At 29.4% G+C, this 22464-nt stretch overlaps 1 protein-coding gene across 1 annotated transcript in view; it reads right to left on the minus strand.

The window, feature by feature from the left end:
* The window catches only part of LOC107439966 (nuclear receptor dissatisfaction), an 86240-nt gene that overhangs the window by 34923 nt on the left and 28853 nt on the right, over positions 1 to 22464 (minus strand). Inside the window, exon 3 of the mRNA XM_016052725.3 lies at positions 11327 to 11407. Within this exon, the coding sequence (XP_015908211.1) occupies positions 11327 to 11407 (81 nt within the window). The remainder of the gene's footprint in view (positions 1 to 11326; positions 11408 to 22464) is intronic.

Consider the following 22464-nt stretch of genomic DNA (forward strand, 5'->3'; position numbering starts at 1 on the left):
AAATTTCGTTCGCATAAGAACGAGTACCCTCGCTAAACTGTTCCCGTACCCCTGGGGGTACGCGTATCACACTTTGGGAAACACCGCTTTTCGGTAACATGTACATAGGCATAAGCATTCAACGTACAGAGTTAAAACAGAATAATCGAATGACAATATTAATGAAATCCATATATTTAACTATTCTTTGAAATATAAGAGTTTCTCGGTTTGTTATATCAAATTATTTATTTTTTCATCGAAAGTAATTTTAAAAATAATATTCGGTGCATAATCGGCAATTCTTGAAAAACCTTACGAACATAACAAATCTTTGACAAAAATGCTCATTACTAAATTAATAACCCGAACAGTTACTTTAGTTGCGTTAAATTTTTTTTTCTTCATATAATCGAGGGAATGTTTTGTTATACATATGAAACAAAATTCTAAATGAAAAAAAAGTAAATGTTATGTATTTTTTAACCTTTAATATACGCCACACATCGCCCCAAAAACGACTGCAAACCATTAGGTTTTTAATCTCGGTCTCACTGTAGAAGCGTATAAATAAATTAATGCAAGGCCATAAAATTATGTCTTTTTTTTTTTTAAATATTTCTGCTACCGTCGTGGGATCGTTCGAAAAAAGTGACTGAAAAAACTAGGTAAACTTTTTGCATTCATCTGAAAAAGAATGTTCAATTATATGCACACAAAAAAAATTATAATTTCACATTTGGCATCTGTTTTGGCGAATTTCTTTCTCAGCGTATGCGCCTTGCAGTCATCAAGTATCGGGACTCTCTGTTCAGAAATGATAGAAAATTTTAATTGGTTCCCGACATGCAGAAAAGAATTAAGAGAAAAGAAAAAGGAAAAAAAAATGTAGATGTATGGTTCCATTTTATCGTTCGAAAATGTTTGAAGCAAGAAAGCTAATGATCCTTATGGAATGGGTTTGTTGAGTATTATTTTTCACCAATAATTAACAAAACTAACTGACTATGTCTTTTGCGTTTTATTACTTTTCAATTTTCATTTTGCGCATATTTTAAACGCATGTGTATTAGATCACCTATTTACTGTATATTTTTCTATCATACTTGATTTTTTTCACATTGAAAAATTGCATAAATATGAAAAAGCTGTCAACTTTTACAGTATTAACCTTTACGAGACTGGTGAGTCATAAATGGAATCGAATGGAATGAGAATCAGGATAGAAAAAAATAAAAAGTGGTAGCTTAAGTTTGGGCATGGCCAATTTAACAGACTTATTTTCGCTTTAACCGAAGATCTAACACAGGGGTTTCCAACTTACATGAGGTCGGGGGCCGCAATTAAAAACACCAGTCAAATGGCGGGCCACAACTTTATCAAAATTTTATACAGAACTCTTTTATGTTTGAAGGAACATTAATCATTGCTGTCAGATTTTTATAAAAGTTTTTTTAATATTTAAAAAAAGACAAAATAACAAGCATTACAAATAATGCTTGTTACGTATCATTTTGAATCTTCTCTTAATTTGAAACTTAGTGACAAGATTATTTTTACTTTCAAATTTAATTCTGTGATAAATTAAAATTTTTTTCGACTTATTAGGAATTATAGCAACAACTAAAAAATTCTCGAGCATCTGAAAATAATTTTTTTTTTCCGCTCATGCGATATTCAAATCAAGGAATTTAGATAAAACATGATATTCATTCCCTCTTTCATGCACTTTAAAATTTACAAATGTAAATAATTTCGCCAAAATGAGTGGCTTCAAAAAACTAAATTGGAGGATCTCTGATACGCACATGCTAAATTATGACTCACAAAATAAAAAAAATTAAGAAAAAGAAATTAAAAAAGAGAGCACTATTATTTTTGTATTTGAATAAATATTTTCCTGGATGCAAAACCTGAGAAAAAAAAATTTTTGCACCGTTGTTATGTTAAATTTCACGGATGACAAAAAAATTAGTATTTCATACCTGCCAACTTTTAATCCCTTCCATTTTCATTTTGCCCAGTGGTATTAAAATGGAATAAAAACTTCAATTTTAAGTAAACAAATACGTTGTATTTGAGAAAACATAAGTTAACAACCATGATAGTAACGCATATTAATATATGTGCTTATTTTTTGTAAGAATAGTGGTGATCAAAATCATCTTAAAATTAAGTTTATAAAAGGAAAAATAGTATATACTTACTACCACTTCAAATATGAAAATAAAATCTTCCGGAAGAGTTGGGAGGTATGGTATTTATTTTTAGTAACGAGAAAAGTATTTTAAGCTCATATAGATTTTTTACGAGAATTCTCCGCTATGAAAACTAATAAATTTTAGTTCGCGGACCACAAAAAAAGGCTCCGAGGCCCGGATGCGGCCCGCGGGCTGCCAGTTGGAAACCCCTGATCTAACACATCCATTCCCTGCTTGTTAAAAGTGTAAGTATATAATTTTAAATTTGAACTAAGTAGTGGTGAATTAAATAAAGCAAACTATTATTACCCCACCCACAAATAAGCTGCTATAAAAATAGTTAGGCTACCAGTTTTATCTTTTTTGCCCCGATTGTCCCCAAGATGAGAATGCATATACATACTTGTCAATTCTTCCGGTTTTACCGTAAGATTTTATTTCTATATTTAATGTGGTGTCAAAATTTATAGAATCTGATTTTATTTTTCTTTAATTAAACATGGTTTAAAATGATTTTGAATATCATTAGATTTGAATAATTTAAACATATACATGATAAGCTTGCTCACTGTCTCATTTTTTAATTGTTATCTTAATTTTTACGAAACACCTACATAAATTCTTAATTTCATTGGCATTACCCTACCACTAGAAAAACATATTTTCGAAAAGCGTAAAAGTTGGCAGGTGTGCATATATGACTCGCCCGTCTCTATGAGATTAACTAATGATATTAGGCTGGAATAGCCTGGTAGATAGGGCACTGGGCCAACGCCTCCTATAACTGAAAGCCTCCACACGGTTTTTTTATAGGTAGTCCGATCAGACCACTGTTAAGGATATCCACTTTCCGAACGAGTCATTTAATACAAAATCTAGTTAAAATAAGATAGTGGTAGCAAATATATGACTAAAAATTTGTTTTATATATGAATATTATTGGTTTGCCTTATTCACTTGTTAACCACTACAGATTCAATTCTCAAATATATATGACATACCTGCCAACTTTTAATACCTTCCATTATCATTTTTCCCAGTGGTATTAAAATGGATTTAAAACTTCAATTTTAAGCAAACAAATACGTTGCATTTGAAAAAAACTTAAGTTGACAACCATGATAGTAACGCATATTAATATATGTGCTAAATTTTTGGAAGAATAGTGGTGATCAAAATCATTTAAAAATTAAGTTTATAAAAGAAAAAATAGTATATATTTACTACCACTTTAAATATGAAAATAAAATCTTCCGGAAAATCCGGAAGAGTTGGCAGGTATGACATGATAAATTCCTCTCAATTACTTTCATAGAAGGTTTTGGGTTCATGCGTACAACTGGTTATAAAAGACCGTGTGGAGGCTTTTTGATGTAGGAGGTGATGACTGGGCCCATGACCAAGATTTCGTGGGTTCGATCCTAGTCAGCCGAAGACTCCCTTTGTCGTAAACGGTGACTGATGCAGGTTAAATCTATCGAGTCCCAATGTCCTCCATGTTCCCATCACAAATCAATAACTCTGAGGGTATTGATCCAGGAGTTTCCTTGTGTGCTGGATTGGTTCAAAATTGCAAGGCTACGGAGTTGAGCATTGGTAGTCGTAAACCCAAAATTCGGTCGGCTGTTCAACGACTGGTATAAAAAAATAAACTAAATAAACTAATGGTATTAATTTATTTAACCTATTCCTTAATACAGACGCGGATATTGACCTCTTTGTATAGATGTAAAAAGTACCTTTTTGAAAAAGTGATAAGATACTTGCGCTTTAATTAAGCGGATACTTTGTAGCGTTAGTTACCATTTTATTTATTTATTTATTTTTTCAAATTTTCGGTCAAATATTTTTAGATTGCAATCAGAATTTATCTTAATATCGTAACATTAGTTAATCCGACGGAAATTTTAAGAAATTAAACATTCAGTTTACAAATCTTCCGCTTAATGAGTGAATTGGGTATCAAAATGATGTATTCTTTGGTGCTTTATTTGGTGGGTCTTAAAACATTTTATTAGATATTGTCATACTTACCAACTTCCCGGTTTTTAGTTTAAGATTTTTACTCAGATATTAAAGGTGGTATGAAAACTTGTGGCTCACCTTTCGATTTCAATTATTTTGTCAACCACAACTTTAAAAAAAAAAATTAAAGACGCACATAAAAATGGGGCGACCAACTGTCTACGTTTTGTGAGTAAATTTCTTTTATTGATAGCATACTTTATTTTTAAATATCTGATTCTTCGTTTGATAAATTTGATTTTTAGAGTTATTTTTCACACCACAACATTCAAGATTTGATGATTCACACCACATGATTCAAGAGTTCATATAAAATCCGGTTTATTCCAGTTATTTCTAGGTGAGGGTATTAAAATGGTGACAAACTTTACCAAAATTCTAAAAACTTCAGTTTGATGAGGTGAGTTGCCCTTTCACCCTTGCGGTGCTCTCTTGTCAAACGAAAGACACTCATTTCTGGCTTGATTTGCATGACTTATGACTGGCGAGCTCGGCATGGTCATGCGTCATCAATAATCAGAAACAACAACAATCGGAATAATTTTGAGGGTTAGGTGTCCAATATTTTTTTTAATGCCTTAACTTTTATGTAATGGTTGAATATCTCTAGTGTATAATAAATATATATGTTAAGTATCAAGTTAAAACTTCTATTTTTGTCTCATAAAAAATTTTGTGATGAGAGTACAAAGTTTATATGATAGTGCCTGGTGCTTTATAAATTTAAATATCTTATCCTTTATCCAACGGTTAAATATCATTAATGTATAATAAATATTAAAGTGAAGTATCATACGAAAACTGCTGCTCTGAAAGGTTTTGTGTTCTTCCATCTAATAAACACTCTAAAAAACAATATGATTTTATGCAATGTTTAGATGTAATCAAGATCAATCCTGATTAAAGTATCACGAAATAAAAAAAATCTACTTTAAATGTACTTTTCGAAAGCTTTAACTCCAAACTGTGCATTTCATTCTTTCAATATCAGTGAAGAGATTCTAACAACTATTCTAGTGAGAAATACGTGGAATTAAAAATAATTTCTTGTTATTTATTTTATTCTCTCAATATCAGTAACGAGATTCTAACAACTATTCTAGTGAGAAATATGTGAAACTAAAATTAATTTCTTGTTATTCATTTTATTCTCTCAAAATCAGTAAAGTGACTTTAACAATTATTCTAGTGAGAAATACGTGGGATTAAAAATAATTTCGTGTTATTTATTTCATTCTCTCAATATCAGTAAAGATATTCTAACAATTATTCTAGTGAGAAATAAGTGGAACTAAAATTAATTTCTTGTTATTCATTTTATTCTCTCAATATCAGTAAAGATATTCTAACAATTATTCTAGTGAGAAATACGTGGAACTTAAATTAATTTCTTGTTATTCATTTCATTCTCTCAATATCAGTAAAGAGATTCTAACAACTATTCTAGTGAGAAATACGTGGAACTAAAATTAATTTTTTGTTATTCATTTCAGTCTCTCAATATCAGTAAAGAGATTATTATACAATTATTCTAGTGAGAAATACGTGGTGTGGAATTAAAAATAATTTTGTGTTATTTATTTTATTTTCTCAATATCAGTAAAGAGATTCTAACAACTATTCTAGTGAGAAATACGTGGAATTAAAAATAATTTCTTGTTATTTATTTTATTCTCTCAATATCAGTAACGAGATTCTAACAACTATTCTAGTGAGAAATATGTGAAACTAAAATTAATTTCTTGTTATTCATTTTATTCTCTCAAAATCAGTAAAGTGACTTTAACAATTATTCTAGTGAGAAATACGTGGGATTAAAAATAATTTCGTGTTATTTATTTCATTCTCTCAATATCAGTAAAGATATTCTAACAATTATTCTAGTGAGAAATAAGTGGAACTAAAATTAATTTCTTGTTATTCATTTTATTCTCTCAATATCAGTAAAGATATTCTAACAATTATTCTAGTGAGAAATACGTGGAACTTAAATTAATTTCTTGTTATTCATTTCATTCTCTCAATATCAGTAAAGAGATTCTAACAACTATTCTAGTGAGAAATACGTGGAACTAAAATTAATTTTTTGTTATTCATTTCAGTCTCTCAATATCAGTAAAGAGATTATTATACAATTATTCTAGTGAGAAATACGTGGTGTGGAATTAAAAATAATTTTGTGTTATTTATTTTACTTTCTCAATATCAGTAAAGAGATTCTAACAACTATTCTAGTGAAAAATACGTAGAATTAAAAATAATTTCTTGTTACTCATTTTATTCTCTCATTATCAGTGAAGAGATTCTAACAACCATTTAAGTAAGAAATACGTAGAATTAAAAATAATTTCTTATTATTCATTTTATTCTTTCAATATCAGTAAAGTGACTTTTACAACTATATTCTAGTGAGAAATACGTGAAATTAAAAATTATTTCTTGCTAATCATTTTATTTTTCTCAATATCAGTAAAAGGGTTCTAACAACTATTTCAGCAAGAGGTGCGTGAAATTAAAAATAATTTCTTGCTGCTATAACGAGTAATTATTTTTCTGTTCAACAAAAAGCTAACAAGTTTTTAGCGCGTGATTCCATTTTCCGTAACCGATTCCAATTCATTTTAGAATTGCGAGATTCGAAAGCGAACAAATTTTTCTCTAACATTTCCCATTTCGAAAAGTAAATTAGGCACGTAAATTAAGGATCAAACTCATACACGCGGAGAAATGGAACAAGTTGCAACAAATCTTCCTTCACTCTTTTAGTCATATGCACAGGGTAAAGTGAAGTTTGTAAGAAGGAATAAAGTATTTAAATACCCGGGCACGTGCCGTAGGGGGTGAGTATCATAAACCAGGCATTCATGCCCCGGAATCATTCCCCCTTTCGGATGCAATTAAAGTAAATTTCCACTAACAATCGTCTGCTTTTCCACAATGTGGCACGCTATTCGTACTTCTCCCCCTCCCCTAACTAAATGAGACGGGGTCTTTCAAAAGATTTTGCCGTGTGTGTGCTTTGCAAATAAGTGCCCAGGCATCATAACGCGTGATCCTTAATTGAGTCAAATTTTAAATAAAATTATTAAGCGGTATTCCCTTCCCTTCTTCCTGAAGGAAAGAGAACAGCGTGAGTTTAATTCGTTAAAAATCTCTCTTCTGAAACAAGTAGTTTAACTGCTTTTCAAAACTTAGTGCTATAAAAGGCCGTCCGTAAAGCGAAAGAGTAATAATTTTATTGAAGTATATTTCAGGATATAAAACAGAGGATACTTTAAGACCTCTTGTTTCTGGTTTTGCACTGAAACCTCTAATCTTTACCAATAATGTAACATTCTAAATATGAAATAGGTTTTTATCTTTTTAATTTTGTGATTTTTAACCTAATTCTTAAAATCAGAAGGATAAAGCTCACCATTTGAATTTCAGTGTTTTTAGGAAAGTTTTCAGTGTTCTAAGGCTTACTTTTGGTTCAAATCATTTTGCCAGGCAGCAAATTAACAACAGTCGCAGTGTTCTTACAAAAATTCGAAAGAGGTAGGCAATTTATTTTAAACTAACAAACAAAAGTTTTTAATTTGATTTAAAGCTCGCAAAATCTTTAGCTTTCAGAATTCATTAAAAAAAATATCGCGATTTTGTTTATTTATTGTTACAACGTACATTTGTATGCTTGTCTGCTCAATTAGGGCTTATAAGCCATTGCACATAGAAGGACCGACAGCACAATATAGAGAAGGACATCACGAGCATACAACTTGGGTAGAACTGGATTCGAACCCACTACTTCCAATCTTTTGCACGGCGTTTGGCCGGTGATACCGCTCGGACAAGATGACCCCAATAACACAGTGATAAGTCTTGTAACTGAATATTGCTACTTAAATTGTTATTATGCCGTGCTATCAATATTTAATATTTTGGCCGGGATAGCCTGGTCGGTAGGGCGCTGGGCCCAAATTCAAGAGGTCGTGGGTTCGATCCTCGCCGGCCGAAGACTCCCCGTGTAGTAAATGGTGACTGATGCACGTTAAATCTGTCGAGTCTCAAAGTCCTCCATGTTCCCACAACAAATCAATACCTCTGGGGGTACTGATCCAGGAGTTTCCTTGTCTTCTGGATTGGTTCAAAATTACAAGGCTACGGAGTTGAACGTAAGTAGTCGTAAACCCATGAAATTGGGTTGGCTGTTCAACGACGATTATAAAATAAAATATTTAATATTTAGTTTTACTAAAACATTTATTCATTCGATGCACAGCTGCTTACGATTTGAAAATGTTTAATTTTATCTAAAATCGTTTTTTTCTGTCGAATTTTATCGGAAATATAATGAAAATTAGAATTTCAGAAATATTTTAAATCAGTGAAAGAAAACCTAAAATCAACTGTAAATTTTTATCAACTCTACTGGTAGAATAATGGTCACTTCATTGGGGGGGGGGNGGGGGGGGGGGGGTCTAGCGCTTTATCCTCAGATTCACCACGCCTCATACTAGTACTATTTGAGATACTTTTTGCTTTTAAATTTTCGATATGTTTTTTCTCTGTTAATGAATGATAGTGTGCCATAGGTTCGCCATACCTGACCTATAATATACAAAAAATGCTAAAAATAAACTGTATCTTTATTTTTGTAATAATTAAAAGAAGTTAATTAAGTTTAATTAAATGAATTTAAATAAATATTTAATCACATTAAATAGTTTATTTTATTCTAAGCTGCACATTTCTTGGCAGAAATTGCATTGTATGCCATTATTTAAAGTTCGCGGGTTTCAGGAGGACGTTGCTCAAAGTATTTAAGTTCTGACGATTTTAGTTTATATTTTCCCCAACTAGCAGTAAATATTGAAGTTATGTAAGGATAATAAATATAAATAATTAAAAAAAAACATTTTTGACAAAAACAAAAATAACATTTTTTAAATGTATATTTGTTATAATATAGAACATTTCTTAAATTAACACGCTCAATTAATATTCTTAAAGTCACAATTATTTAACATTTAAATGTTCTATATGACACTTTCGGTTTTTAAACGAAATAATGAGAAATACCATTTGCAAAAATATCCCTAATCGATATCAGGAAATAACATATTTCATTTCTTCAAAAATCCCTATTTGTCCCTCTTCGGTCTTTGAAAGGAAACAACTTCCCAGCATCTGAATTTCTAATTACCATCACATGAAAAGAGGTACCAGGGAAAAATTAATCTGAATAATTCTTCGCTACCCCTTCTCACCCCTTTAAGTTGTGGGTATTCATACCCTCCCCTCTTCTTTTCAACCTTGCATTATCTCCTTATGATTGGTTGGTTGAAACGTCTAGGCGCCAAAAAGCGTTTTCAGTAATAATACTCGCAAGATAGAAAATTTTCCCTCTCTGCCGGCTGCTCTTAACTTCGATGAAAAATTGCCACCCATTCGCAGTTATTTATCAAAAGAAGACTCATGATTGGATGGAATGCGAAGGTCACGTGAGCTAACGTAGTTTGAATATCATTTTTGATTAGAGGCTCTTTTCTAGCTTACAAAACTGATTTTTTGGCTGAGTAGTAGAAAAATCGTTTGCAAGAAGTTGCCACGTTTAGATAATGGGAAATTGGAATTCTTTTCATCAAAAAAGATAGCCGAAATATTTAAATTTTCTGGCCATAAATTCTCAGATACTGCTGTACAATAATTTTACGCCGTGGTTGTTCATATTTTCTTCGATTAATGAAGAAAGAAATGAATTTATATGCAATAATATTTTAACCAACAAAAGTAACTAATTATATTGGAAAAACCAAGAGTTTTCGAATCGAACTACAAAGGATTAAATTAAATCCTTTAGTTGTGAGAAAGATAAATATTCTAATATATAAAACGTTTGTGATGGAAATGAAACAATGCATTGTATTTTAAAATATAATCAAACATTTTTTCGCACTTTTTAGTGAAAAGCTAGAATGCGTGTAGAATTTATTATAAGTATAGTAGTGAAACTAGCTTTCCTTATTTAATTAATAAATTAAAAATAATGTTTCGACTTATTTTAAAATTTTCTACTATTTCTGTATTTCTACATTTAAGAGTTTTATTCAATCATAATAGATCTGAGTGAATGGATGTTACGTTAAACCAATAATATAAATATACATAATTATTTTGTAATTTCTTTTCTCTATGCCTTAAAAAAAATCGTGGATTAATCGTAAAAACTTACTACCGCAGCAGGACGTACTCATTTGTTTAGAAAATTGTTGCCATTTTTTCAAGCTTTAAAAGAATGCGTGGACCCCTTTACCCACTCTCAGAAATAAAACTTTCACTTTTGACGGTATAGCAATCCTTGAGCTGCATTTCGGTTAGTTTTGATAAAAATTACGTCAGGAAATCAGGGGATTTGCGAAGATTAACTCGTAAATATATGACAGAGATTTGTTCAAAAGATTACCTTACCGTTGTGTACTGTAAAAGATTGTTAACTAGAAGGAAAACTAGACGATCGAAAATAAAGTAACATGGCATGGTGGTCAAGGAGTCGGCCTCGAATCAGGAAGATCGTGAGATTGAGTGGGTTTAATCTATTCTTCTTCAGGCACTACAAGTTTTTTTTTTTTTTTTTTTTTTTAAGGTAAGAAATGGAATTGCAAAATATTTCTTTAATTTTCACGAAATTCATTTCCTTGCCGAAGTGGCGATAGCTATTGCGTCAATTTGACGAAAAATTCGCTAGGAGCATGTGCCTGGACACGGTTTTGTCAAAAACGAAGAAATTTTCCTGACATTTGAGCATCGATTTTTTACAGTGCAGGCTTTAACATTGAAATAGAAATTATATGCAACTCTTTAGTTCCATACAAGGTCCGTTGCAAACCCACTTGCGGTTGTTCATTAAAAGAAGATTCATGATTGGATGCAATGCAAAGATCACGTTAGCCAACGTAGTTTAAATGTTATTTTTAAGTTTGCTTAAAATTAGCGATATATTTTCTTCCATTGGACACACCATTTATGTCATAAATTTTTTATATAGATGCATACTTTCAAATCATTTGTAAAATAAAAGAATCCTTTTTTTTTGCATATATATAATAGAAAGCAGGTGAATTAACTAGATGTTTACATACCGTCGCAACTGTAGATTCCGTAATGTTTTCCTGAGCTTCTGTCACCACAAACTCTGCAGGGGATGTCAAGGAGTCGATCCTCTAGTCGAAAACAATTAGAAAGAAAAAGAAGAAAACATCTTAGATAAAAAATTTACCCTCAAATATCATAAATTAGATACAGTGATCGCTGCGTCCCAACAATAAGTGAAAAGTAGTAGCCAATTTATGTTAAAATATAGGTTTCAGACTTCACTTTATCTTGAAAAGAATACCATTAACAATTTTAGAACTGCATATGATCACTTAAAATATTACCATATCGTGGTTTAACATATTTTAGTTTAAATAAGTGAAAAAAGTTCATAAAATACATGCATCTTAATTTTCCCTACAACTTTTACTTTTTATTTTAACAGGACGCAGCAGTCACTGTAAATGCAAATATATGATCCAACAAACAGGAATACCACAGGAGACTATTTATGTAAAAAGTGGTAGAAACTCAATTCCCTTTTAATTATTTGCTATATCTTTAATTATTCAATCGTATCTACCTCTATGACTTACATTCATATACAATTATTCATATAAAATTTTTTGCATTCTGAATCTGAAAAAAAAAATGCCATAAGAATTTGCTAATTTTAATTTGTTTTATTAAAATTTCGAATTTTATTAGTCAGTACTTTTTGCATTTTTAGTTGCCCGTGGCAACCCTGATAAAATGCTATTAGTATATAGTTAATAAGATATATTACGAGAAAGTAAGATAGTAGATAGTAAGATATATTACGAGAAAAGGATAGACCTTTCTTTTTTAAATATATAATTCATGTACATTGTATATTTTCCCCAGTTTTCTGTATTATTTAAAAAAAATTTATTTATTTATTTATAATTTACATTTTTGTGACTCATTCCCATCTCGCTATTAAGCTTTTATTTTTATGTCTGTAGGGGAGAGTGGGGTCAATTGTATCATTTTTTACTTAACTATTTTTAACTAACAAAAAATCCAATATATTATCAGTATTAATTGACAGACGAGTAAAGTAGACTATTCTCTACTAGAAAAAAAAANCCTTGTGCGCCACCTAGGAACCAAATCTATAACCCGACACTCGAAATTTTTGCTCTGTTACAATCGTACCCTGTTACAATTGACCCCACTCTCCCCTACTATAGTTTTATATTTTTAATAAAATTTTGCACTTTAAAATTCTTTCAAGTTCCAAAGAAATATTCTATAATTTTGTTTATAACTATAGATAATTTTGCCATTTTTAAAATCTTTAAAAATAATGCATCCAAAATAAATATGGCTATTCAAAAACAAATTTCATTTCTCAATGAGCATTCATTTCAATTTATTTTTCTATGAATACTTTAACTCAATGCATCTAACTTTTCTTATGCATCTAACTTTTCTAACTATTCTTAAGTTCTATATTAAAATTGTGAGACATTTAAATTCTTAAAATATAATTTTTTGTAAAATGAATATAGCAGTTCAGAAATAAAATGCAATTTAATGGACATTTACGAACAATTTCACTCAAATGTACTTAACTTTACATTTTATATTATCTTTCCATAATTTTGCCATTTTAGACAATTACCGACAAACTGCAAAATTTTGTAAATTTTTGAAAAATAACAAACTCTAAAAATAAATATAGCAATAAAAAATAAAATGCATTTTTCAATGGACATATATAACTTTAACTCAAATGTACCAACTTTAAGTTTTACATTAACTGTCTTTAATTTTGTCATTTTTAAATTCTTAAAAAAAATTGAACCCAAAAATAAACCTAGCAATCCAAAAAGAAAATACCTTTTTGAATGGACGTATATGAAAACATTAATTCAAATGTATTGTTACGCTCCATATTAATTATCGATAATATTTTTAACTATCTATAAATTTGCAATTCTTAAAAACTAATTTTATTCGAAAATAAATACACCTATTCAAAAACAAAGTGCATTTTTCAATGAAGAATATGAATACTTTTACTCAAATCCAACCTTTCGTTTTAGATTAAGAAAATGGTGAAAAGTCCAAAAATAACTCCTGTTCCTGCGAAAGATGAAAAAAAAATAATTCGTTCTTAATTATGCTCCTCATCGTATCTAATTTTCCAGAATGCATCCCAAAAAACAAGAATAAAGATCCTGGTAATATATATACTTCTTAGTCTTAGCTTCGAAGACTTCTTGCGCCAAAGTCATGATGGGATGGTTTAATTTATGGCGCAATTTGGCGCACTGAAATAATCAAATAAAGAACGGCAACTACTTGAACGAGGAGAAAAAAGTCATAAATAATGATAACAACATGCTGAGCTTACATTCATGGAATGATCTAACTGGAGCACATAATTATAAAGTAAACTGTGTTATTAACAATACGAATAATTTTTAATAATATTTCCAGGACGGATAGTTCCTTCCGTTATTTTTAAAACAGTTCATTTATCTTTGGAAGAGAACGTAATTTTCATAACATTGCGGGCATTTCATTATTTTTGATGAAGATTGCGTACAAAAAGTTTATTTGGGAGAAAATCGTTTCGGTTGCCAGAGGAGAATAGCGTTTAGGCTTTTATGCAAATTATTAAACGCTTGAGATTTAATCGCTTAACTTTTTGCTTAAACACCTATTTTGAATATGTTGTTTAGGACGCTAGTAGTTTCATGGTAGATTGCAGGTCATCCAATAAAAAAGTTATGCTTTAATTTTATATTATCAAGAACCTGATTCTGAAGAAGCGTTACTATTTGCATAAATTTCTTGTAACTAGTTAAATTATGAGTATAATGTATTTTATTTATTAAAATAATATACTTTAAACAATATTTATTAAATACATAAAATAAAAATTGATTGAATTTTAGAATAAAATTATTTTATTTGCTATAAGGAAAATAATGAAAATTAAAATAGTTTTTTTTAATGCATCTATTAAAACGAATGAATCTATACGATAAATTTCCTTCAGCTTTTTTCCATAGTATATTTTTATTATTATTAAACATCTAAATCAAGTAACTGAAAATTTTAGATAATTCAGGTGCCAAGTAAAAAGGCTTTGATTGCCACTTTCGGCTCACGGACCATAGATTGTGCATTTCTGTTGTAGGTTCAAAAAACAAGCTAATGGGTTAAATTATAGACAAATGACCAAGTCCGATTTGCGATTTTTCAATTAAATTTTTTAATTCAGAATCTTTTTAAAAAATGGAATATTCTCATAGTTTAGCGGAAGCCCTTGTTTTAAATTAAATCAGACAATTCAGCTTTATCAAATATTTTAAATGCCAGTGTTGTTTACTCTAGCTTATAGCTCTATTCAAAAAATTATTTATTGCGCTTTTTGTAATATTTAATTATTTTTAATAGTTATGCAATATTATGTGAATGATCAACATTATTATAGTAGCAGACTACCAAAATTCATTATTATTCGATATTTTGTTATTATAGTAGTATAATTAGCCTAATCGACAGCAGAGCTAAACAAAACGTTTTGTTCATGTGTTCAAATTTTGTTCACGTTATCGTTATGGGGTAATTATACGAGATAATAATAAGAAGAAAAAGATTCATTCAGTTAATTTGTACCTAATTACCGGTGTGATCAGCGTTATATACAGTAATGCTAACTAACACGTTTTTGCCTGAACCGGCGCAAAGCGGTGATTACATGTAGGTTGACCGGCTAATCACCGTCTTAGGCTAGTTGGTAAAAAAAAGAGGAAACATATCACCAATTCCAATCGAATTTTAAATTTCGAGTTTTGATATTCAAAGGTAATTATTTTATTTTACTCGACAAGTATAAAAATCAAATGCACCCCAATTGAGATTTGATCCGACGTGTCAAGCTCGCATAACTGGTGAATATGAAGATTACGAATGAAATATTTTTATCAAATTATCAATAACATTTTAAAATTAGGTTTCTTGCGTGAAATTTAAAATCGCAGGTCTCTGAAGTGACATCTGAATTTGTTCTTTCTGTATACATAACGTATGCATTCGTTTTTATTCTGTGCACAGCTCGAAATACATATTTAGAAAAATGAACAATGCATTTGATGACATTTTTCACACGTCTCTATAATTCTACTAAATAGAAATAAATGCTTTAGGTGATGTCGTCTTGAGCCACTCATTTTATTTTCACAAATGAGTCGCTTTTGAAAAGGTATTAAAAGACAATAGTTCTTTTTATAAGGTTACCACCGTCCTGTAAATTTAAAATAATGATATTAAAAGGTCGTTGTTCAAATTAAGATTTTTTAAAACTACGTAATCACTTGTTGTTCTGAATTTGAGGAGTTGCCTGAAAAGTTACATCTGCAATATACCCAGCCAACAAGACCTCGAAGTCCGGGATTTTGCACGTAATGATTATGCTTAGTGTTTAGAAAAACTGAGTAAATGTAAGTGCGAAATTCCTCTATTAGTTGTTAAATTTAAGTTGAGCATTGAAAATGTATCTATTTTCTTAAATACGCATTGGACACATATTTCGAGCTGTGTTCATTTTTTTAAAAACGCATTTCAAGCTGTGTTCATTTTCTTAAACACGCATTTCGATCTGTAGGGGAGAGTGGGGTCAATTGTAACAGGGTACGATTGTAACAGAGCAAAAATTTCGAGTGTCGGGTTCTAGATTTGGTTCCTAGGTGGCGCACAAGGTGTATTTAATAAATCTACATGTACACCCCTGATGGCAACCATTTTTATGTACTTTTGAAAGAGTTACATCACAAAAGATATTTTCACGCCACGCAAGTACTTTTTTTGGTATTAGAATATTATATTGTAACAAAGTAATTTTGTTTAAACAAATAAAAATTAGTAACCGAATATGTAAGTGGACACTTTAATTAACATTTCAAAAAAAAAAAGATTAGTTTTGCTAATTAACTAGCATTGTTTTTAACAAATGAAGCTGAAATGGCGTCTTGGGGACAATTGTAACAATAAGTAAAGGGACGATTGTAACAGCTGAAAATAAATAATCTTATGTTTACAAACCATTACTTAACTCTTTAAGAACCACCAATAGTTTCCTATATCATTTATATTATGTTGCATGTGCATTATTTTATTTGTCACCTTTCACAGCATAAATTAAAATTTTTAACCCCTTAAAGTTAAAAGTTTAACCCTTTAGGTCTCTGCTCATTATTATTTTTACTCCTAAAATATCACTACTATTTTGATCAATAAAAAAATATATCACAACTATGATAATATGTATAATTAACTATGTTTTAGTTGAATTTATGAACTGTTACAATTGACCCCGTAAGTGGGGACAATTGTAACAAGTGCACGACTGTCAAAAATTGTTAATAACTAATATAATAATATTTAAAATCAGGTATTTAATTTTTTTTCTAGTAGAGGATAGTCTACTTTACTCGTCTGTCAATTAATACTAATAATATATTGGATTTTTTGTTAGTTAAAAATAGTAAAGTAAAAAATGTTACAATTGACACCATTCTCCCCTATCTATTTTCTTAAACACGCATTAGACACACATTTCGAGCAGTGTTCATTTTCTTAAAAACACATTTCAGGCTGTGTCCATTTTCTTAAACACGCATTTCGAACTGCGTCCAGAATAAAAATCTTGCAAATGATAAGCAAAATAATAATAATAATAATAACAATGAGAATGTTAATTAGAGAAATATAGTTCTTGTTTCCTGAATTTGGTTAATGTATTTAGATTTGGGAATTCAGATTTGAGAATTTAGTTTAGAAATATTTGCTTTTCTTATATTAAAAATTACTTTTTTTTTAATAAGTATGTTATTATTTCATAATTTATTCAATATATTGTTAATGAAAAAAATAATTTTTTAACTTCTGCTATTTCTTTTAGAATCAGTTTTTTGCTTACATCTAAATGACAGAAATATTAAGCAAATTCTCACTTAGTATTTGGATATAAACATCATAATAGGTATCAAAAATCTTTACTGGTTAAAAAAAACTGTCCTAACTCAAGTAACTAATAATCGAGTACTCTGTTACAGTGTAACACTCATTTAATGAGCATGTAACACTCATTAATGATTAATGTAAAGCACGTCTTTAATGATTAATGTAACACTCATTTAAAACTTAATTTTTTAGAGTTAAGTTTTAATTTATTTTTGAAAATTTATAAGGAATTTAAAAAGAAATTATGGAAAAATTAAAACAAATTAGTTGATAGTTGCAAATTTATTTTATTTTGTATCATAAAAAATCAAGACTAAACATTTTACAAACACTACGCCAATAGTTATATATTTTCGACAATAATTAATTGACACCCCTCTTGTAACTTTAGAAATAAATGTCGCTACCCTAATACATGAAGTTGAGTTGTTAACTGTTACCGCCATGGTTTTAACATTTTTAAATGTTTCAAACTTAAATTTACAACTTTTCAATATTTTATTAAAAATATGAGAGCATTTCTAACTTTGTTATTGCCTTAAGAAATATGTTTAAAAATAATATATTATTTTCTTTTGAGTCGAATTGATAAGTTATAGAAAAGCACTGATCATAATATTAGTGTTTATTTTTTTGATTAATTAACGTAATATGTTGCATTAATTACTCGCTAATTAAAAAATATGATCATAAATTAATTTTATTTTGCATCTATAAAAGTGATGACTAATAACTTCGAAAAAATATCCGAGTTGCAATTAAATGTCGCTGCCAATACAATTTTTTTTTTCTTTTAGAACTTTTTGAACAATTGTCGTAACCACGGTATAAAAAAGAAATAAAAAACTCTTATTCCAAATGTTATTTCTACTAGAAATAAGAACACTTTTAAAAGACGAACAAATCATTACTAATGTGTAAAAATTCTCGCGTTTACATCCCCCCCCCCCTGCAAACATCACTAAAACTTTTTTTTTCTCCTCGCCCAAACAATAACCTCGAAATTAGTGGGTTTTTTTTTTGTTTTTTTCCCCTCATTCTTTATGTTCTAAAGCTAAAGCAAGTGGTTTTTAAGTTCTGACTCGACGTTCTTTTAAGAGTCAAAATAACAGCAATTTAAAAACGCCATGGAAGAAAAAAATAAGTTTTTGCGGCGTCCATGTTAATTATGGAAAAGCGTGCTTTATTTTTTTAATGAAAACTTCTTCCCCCTCCGATGCATATTAGCATGTTTTTTTTTACGCAAAAATTTCCTCTGAAAAAAAAAATGCTTAATGTTGTTGCCCAGTTTACAATTCTAAGAGTAAAGAATGAAAGTTAATATTGTAAAAAACAAATATCAATAGTACTCCCTCGCTAATTTATATGTTTTGAAACATAGTTGGCAATTTTTTCAGATTTCTCGAAAGATTTTACATTTACTTTCAAAATGTGAGTAAGTTTTTGCTTTAATTTTTAATTTTTGTATTCTTAAAGGACAAAAAAAAATGTCAAAGTGTCAGTTTTTGCAAATTTGCAACAAAAAAATAAATAAATAAATAAACTATTAATTATTATTTTTGAACACATATTTTTTTTGTTAAATTTAAATGTTTATCATCATTTTAAATGATTATTAAACTAATTTGGATGTATAGTTTATCATAACTTTGAATGATAATTAAATTATAACTAATTTGGATGTATAGTCAATCATCATTTTGAATGAGAATCAAACTAATTTGGATGTATAGTTTCATATAATCTTATTTTAAAGTTGTTTTTGTCTACACAAACTCCATGACATGGGCCTAATCAGGATACGATTTAAATCTTATTATTTAATCTGTTGTTGCTTATTAAAAAAAAGCAAGTAAAATGAAAATGTGATTAATTTTAATCTAAAAATACAGTTTTGAATAAGTAATCTTAAAAATTTTAATAACAGTTAATGTCAAAGCCTGATAAATATATAAATTGAAACGTCTCTCATTTCGGCAAAAAAAAAATTTCTAGAATATTTAAAGTGGTAGCAAGCGCTATTTTTAGTTATTTCAATTAAGATAAATTTGATTTACAGCGATTTGACCACCACGATGTATAAAAAATTAAAACAAATTTATAAGACCTATTAAAAAGAGTTAATAAATATTAGTTAAATAAAATAGATGGCAAATACAAAACTTTTATTTATTTATTTACTTATCTGGTGTTGTGTTGTTGTTGTTTCGAATGCCAGTAACCTTGCTTGGTTTAACAATCGATTTTAAGGCAGAGGGCGCATTTCTTTCTTTTCAGTGCCGCCATCTATGGCCAAGAATATGACTTCAGCCCCACACACGTCAAAATCCATTTATAGGGATCCATTCAAACATCCATTCATTCTTCTACAGATCGTAATTTTGACTTGAACCAGAAAACGATCAATCTCCATTTCAGTTGCCCCCCAGAGGTATGACTTGTTATGAAAACATGGAGGAGTTTATGACTCTACAGATTTAACATGCACTAGTCCTCATTTACTACACTCTGAGTCGTCAGTCGGCGGGGATCGAACTCACGACCTTTTGAATATGGGCCCTTACTAATTGTAATTGTTATAGCACTAGCATTCAAAATATCATTGGAAATTACGACTTCCGCTTAGGTCAATATGCAAATAAATATTTTAAGGTTAGCGGGGAATTTTCGAGTGAATCCATATATTAAGTGATTTCATAAATTAATTTTGACCCCATGACCACTCAATCCTCATCACCCGCGGCTTTCAGTCCTTTTTTTTTCTCTATAGTAATTCGTCAAAGATCAAGATTGTTTTCGAGTTTTTCTTTCTCAAATATCAATTTGCGTCTCCTAATTTGCGGGCTTTTTCTTTCTTTACTTTAATTGATAAGGATTCTAAAATATATCTATATAATTTTCCTTAGAGATTTTTTTATAATGAAGAGAGTGAGACATGGTCGTTCAGGTGATATAGCAATCTCCTCCCAATAAGCTGAATATAGAAAATAGAATAAGAAAATATTAATATTTTTGCACATGATCCATTATTTATTGTTTTATTTACAAAAAGGAAGGAAAAGAAGAAAAAAAAAGAGATGAATGCTAAAGACTTAATTAGAATAATTCTAAATGCTGCGAGCACAAACAATTTGTGTACTTACAAATTGAATATATACTTTTTATCAAAATGTAAAAAGAAGTATATTATTCTCGAATGTTCCTATTTAATTTTTTTTTTAAATCACAAATATCCTGATTTATTACATTTCTTTATTTGTAAAAATTAATACAATTAGAAAAGTAAACAGAAAGCTTTAAATCCTAACCCTAACATAGTCGTAATTAGTTCATTTTGCACAAATTTAAATTTAATTACATTTCTGATGAATATAGTTTAAGATACAAACAAATTAAAAACAAAGTTTAAATAATTGTCATCAAACAGATTTATCCCTTATCACTCAAAACGCATAAGTTTACCCACGTTAAATTGAATTAAGTAGGGCTTTAACTATTTAACAAGCTTCTTTAGTTTATATTATACTTGCAACAAAACAATTTATAAGTAATTTCTTTAACGCAAATTCGTATAATTTACGTCGCAGTATTCGAAAAGCAGTAAGTAAATAACAATTAATCCCGATTAACAATTGGAAACAACCCAACCTTTAATCTCTTCCCCTCACGTTCGCTAGTTTCTAGTATTTGTTTAAAACATCTGGCAACAACTGAAACGAAAGAATTCTATTCAACATACGGGCAGACGATAACATTTGTCGTTTAAGAAACGGTTCACGTAATAGCTTTGGCGTGGAAAGATCAATTAAGAAACGGCTGCAGACGATCTGTAAAAATATATTATTCGAAGTTTTCCCCTCCCAAAATAATACTCATTCCTTTTTCGAAAAGAATTTGTGTCGATGTGGAAAAGCTATTACATCAAGAATTAGGTTATTTAAATGAAAATCTTTTCAGACGATTCTTAGTTTGGCGACGAAATGATTTTTAAAGTTACTCTCAAACTGCTGTGACGTTTTCCATTCGAACAAACAGACAAATTGGGAACGAAAAGAATTATTGGATGTTTCTGCAAATGACGAATTTTAAGCGAGAGTTATTTGTTTTGTACCTTTGTCCTTTTTCATTTCCCACCTTCCCCCCTCTTTTCATGAGACGATTTTCAAAATATCTTTTCGAATGTTAAGAGGGTAGGTTCGCAAATTGCTTGCTCACTAGGGTAGAAAGTTTTAAATAATACATACTTGGTGCCAAATCAAAAGCCTTGTAATTCATTAGTGTTTGCAAAAGATATTTAATAGGGAAAGAGTTGATGCGGGTTACACATTATTTCGAAAGAATGTATATCTTTCGTTCGTAAAATTAGTACAGAGTAAATATTAACATGGTGGATGCATTTTTTAACCTATACATTGCAAGTTTATTTAATAATAAGTTGCTGTTGCGTTTAGCGCAAACGTTTCTTACTGGTTTTTCTCCCTTCTATTTTATTGAGTAAAATATGGCTGGAATATTTACGATGCCTACATTTCCTTATGATTAATAAAAACACGATTTTTATGTTTTATGTTATCTATGATTAATATGATTAATATGATTTTCGAAAATAACATTTTGCTTTACGTCTTGAAAAAGACAATAAACATGATTATTCCCATTATAAGATGATGCTCTTTTTATTTTTAATTAACAAGTTGAATGTTTTATTTGATTTTTTTTCATATTTTCTTATTTGTGCATGTGAATGTATAAGAGCTTTCTCATACATTCCAACTTGTTCCGAATTATCAGAACATTTCTATTTGAACATTTAAAGTGGAAGCAAATTTTGTGATTTCGCAAGTATTTATTTAATAAGTTAAATTTTGAACGATTTTTTCCTACCAATACATACAAGCAACATAAAACCTATTGAGTGTGCAGAGATGCTTTTAAGTACGGTAAAAATAATAAAAATTAAGTTTAACTTTAATTGTTATGCGGCAAGTATTTAAAATATTTTAGGGAGCTAGGACTTCCGAGTTGCAGCTATGTATTCATTAACTTCGAGAAAGAGAAAGATTACAAATTCTTTCGAACACTTAGATATGTTTAACTATAACCTGATTAATAATTTCTCTTTGTAATGACATACTGGTGTAAGTAGTTATAACGACTCTCTTTATACTATATATATATATAT

This window comes from Parasteatoda tepidariorum, chromosome 9 (genome assembly GCF_043381705.1).
Source record: "Parasteatoda tepidariorum isolate YZ-2023 chromosome 9, CAS_Ptep_4.0, whole genome shotgun sequence".
Taxonomy (NCBI): domain Eukaryota; kingdom Metazoa; phylum Arthropoda; class Arachnida; order Araneae; family Theridiidae; genus Parasteatoda; species Parasteatoda tepidariorum.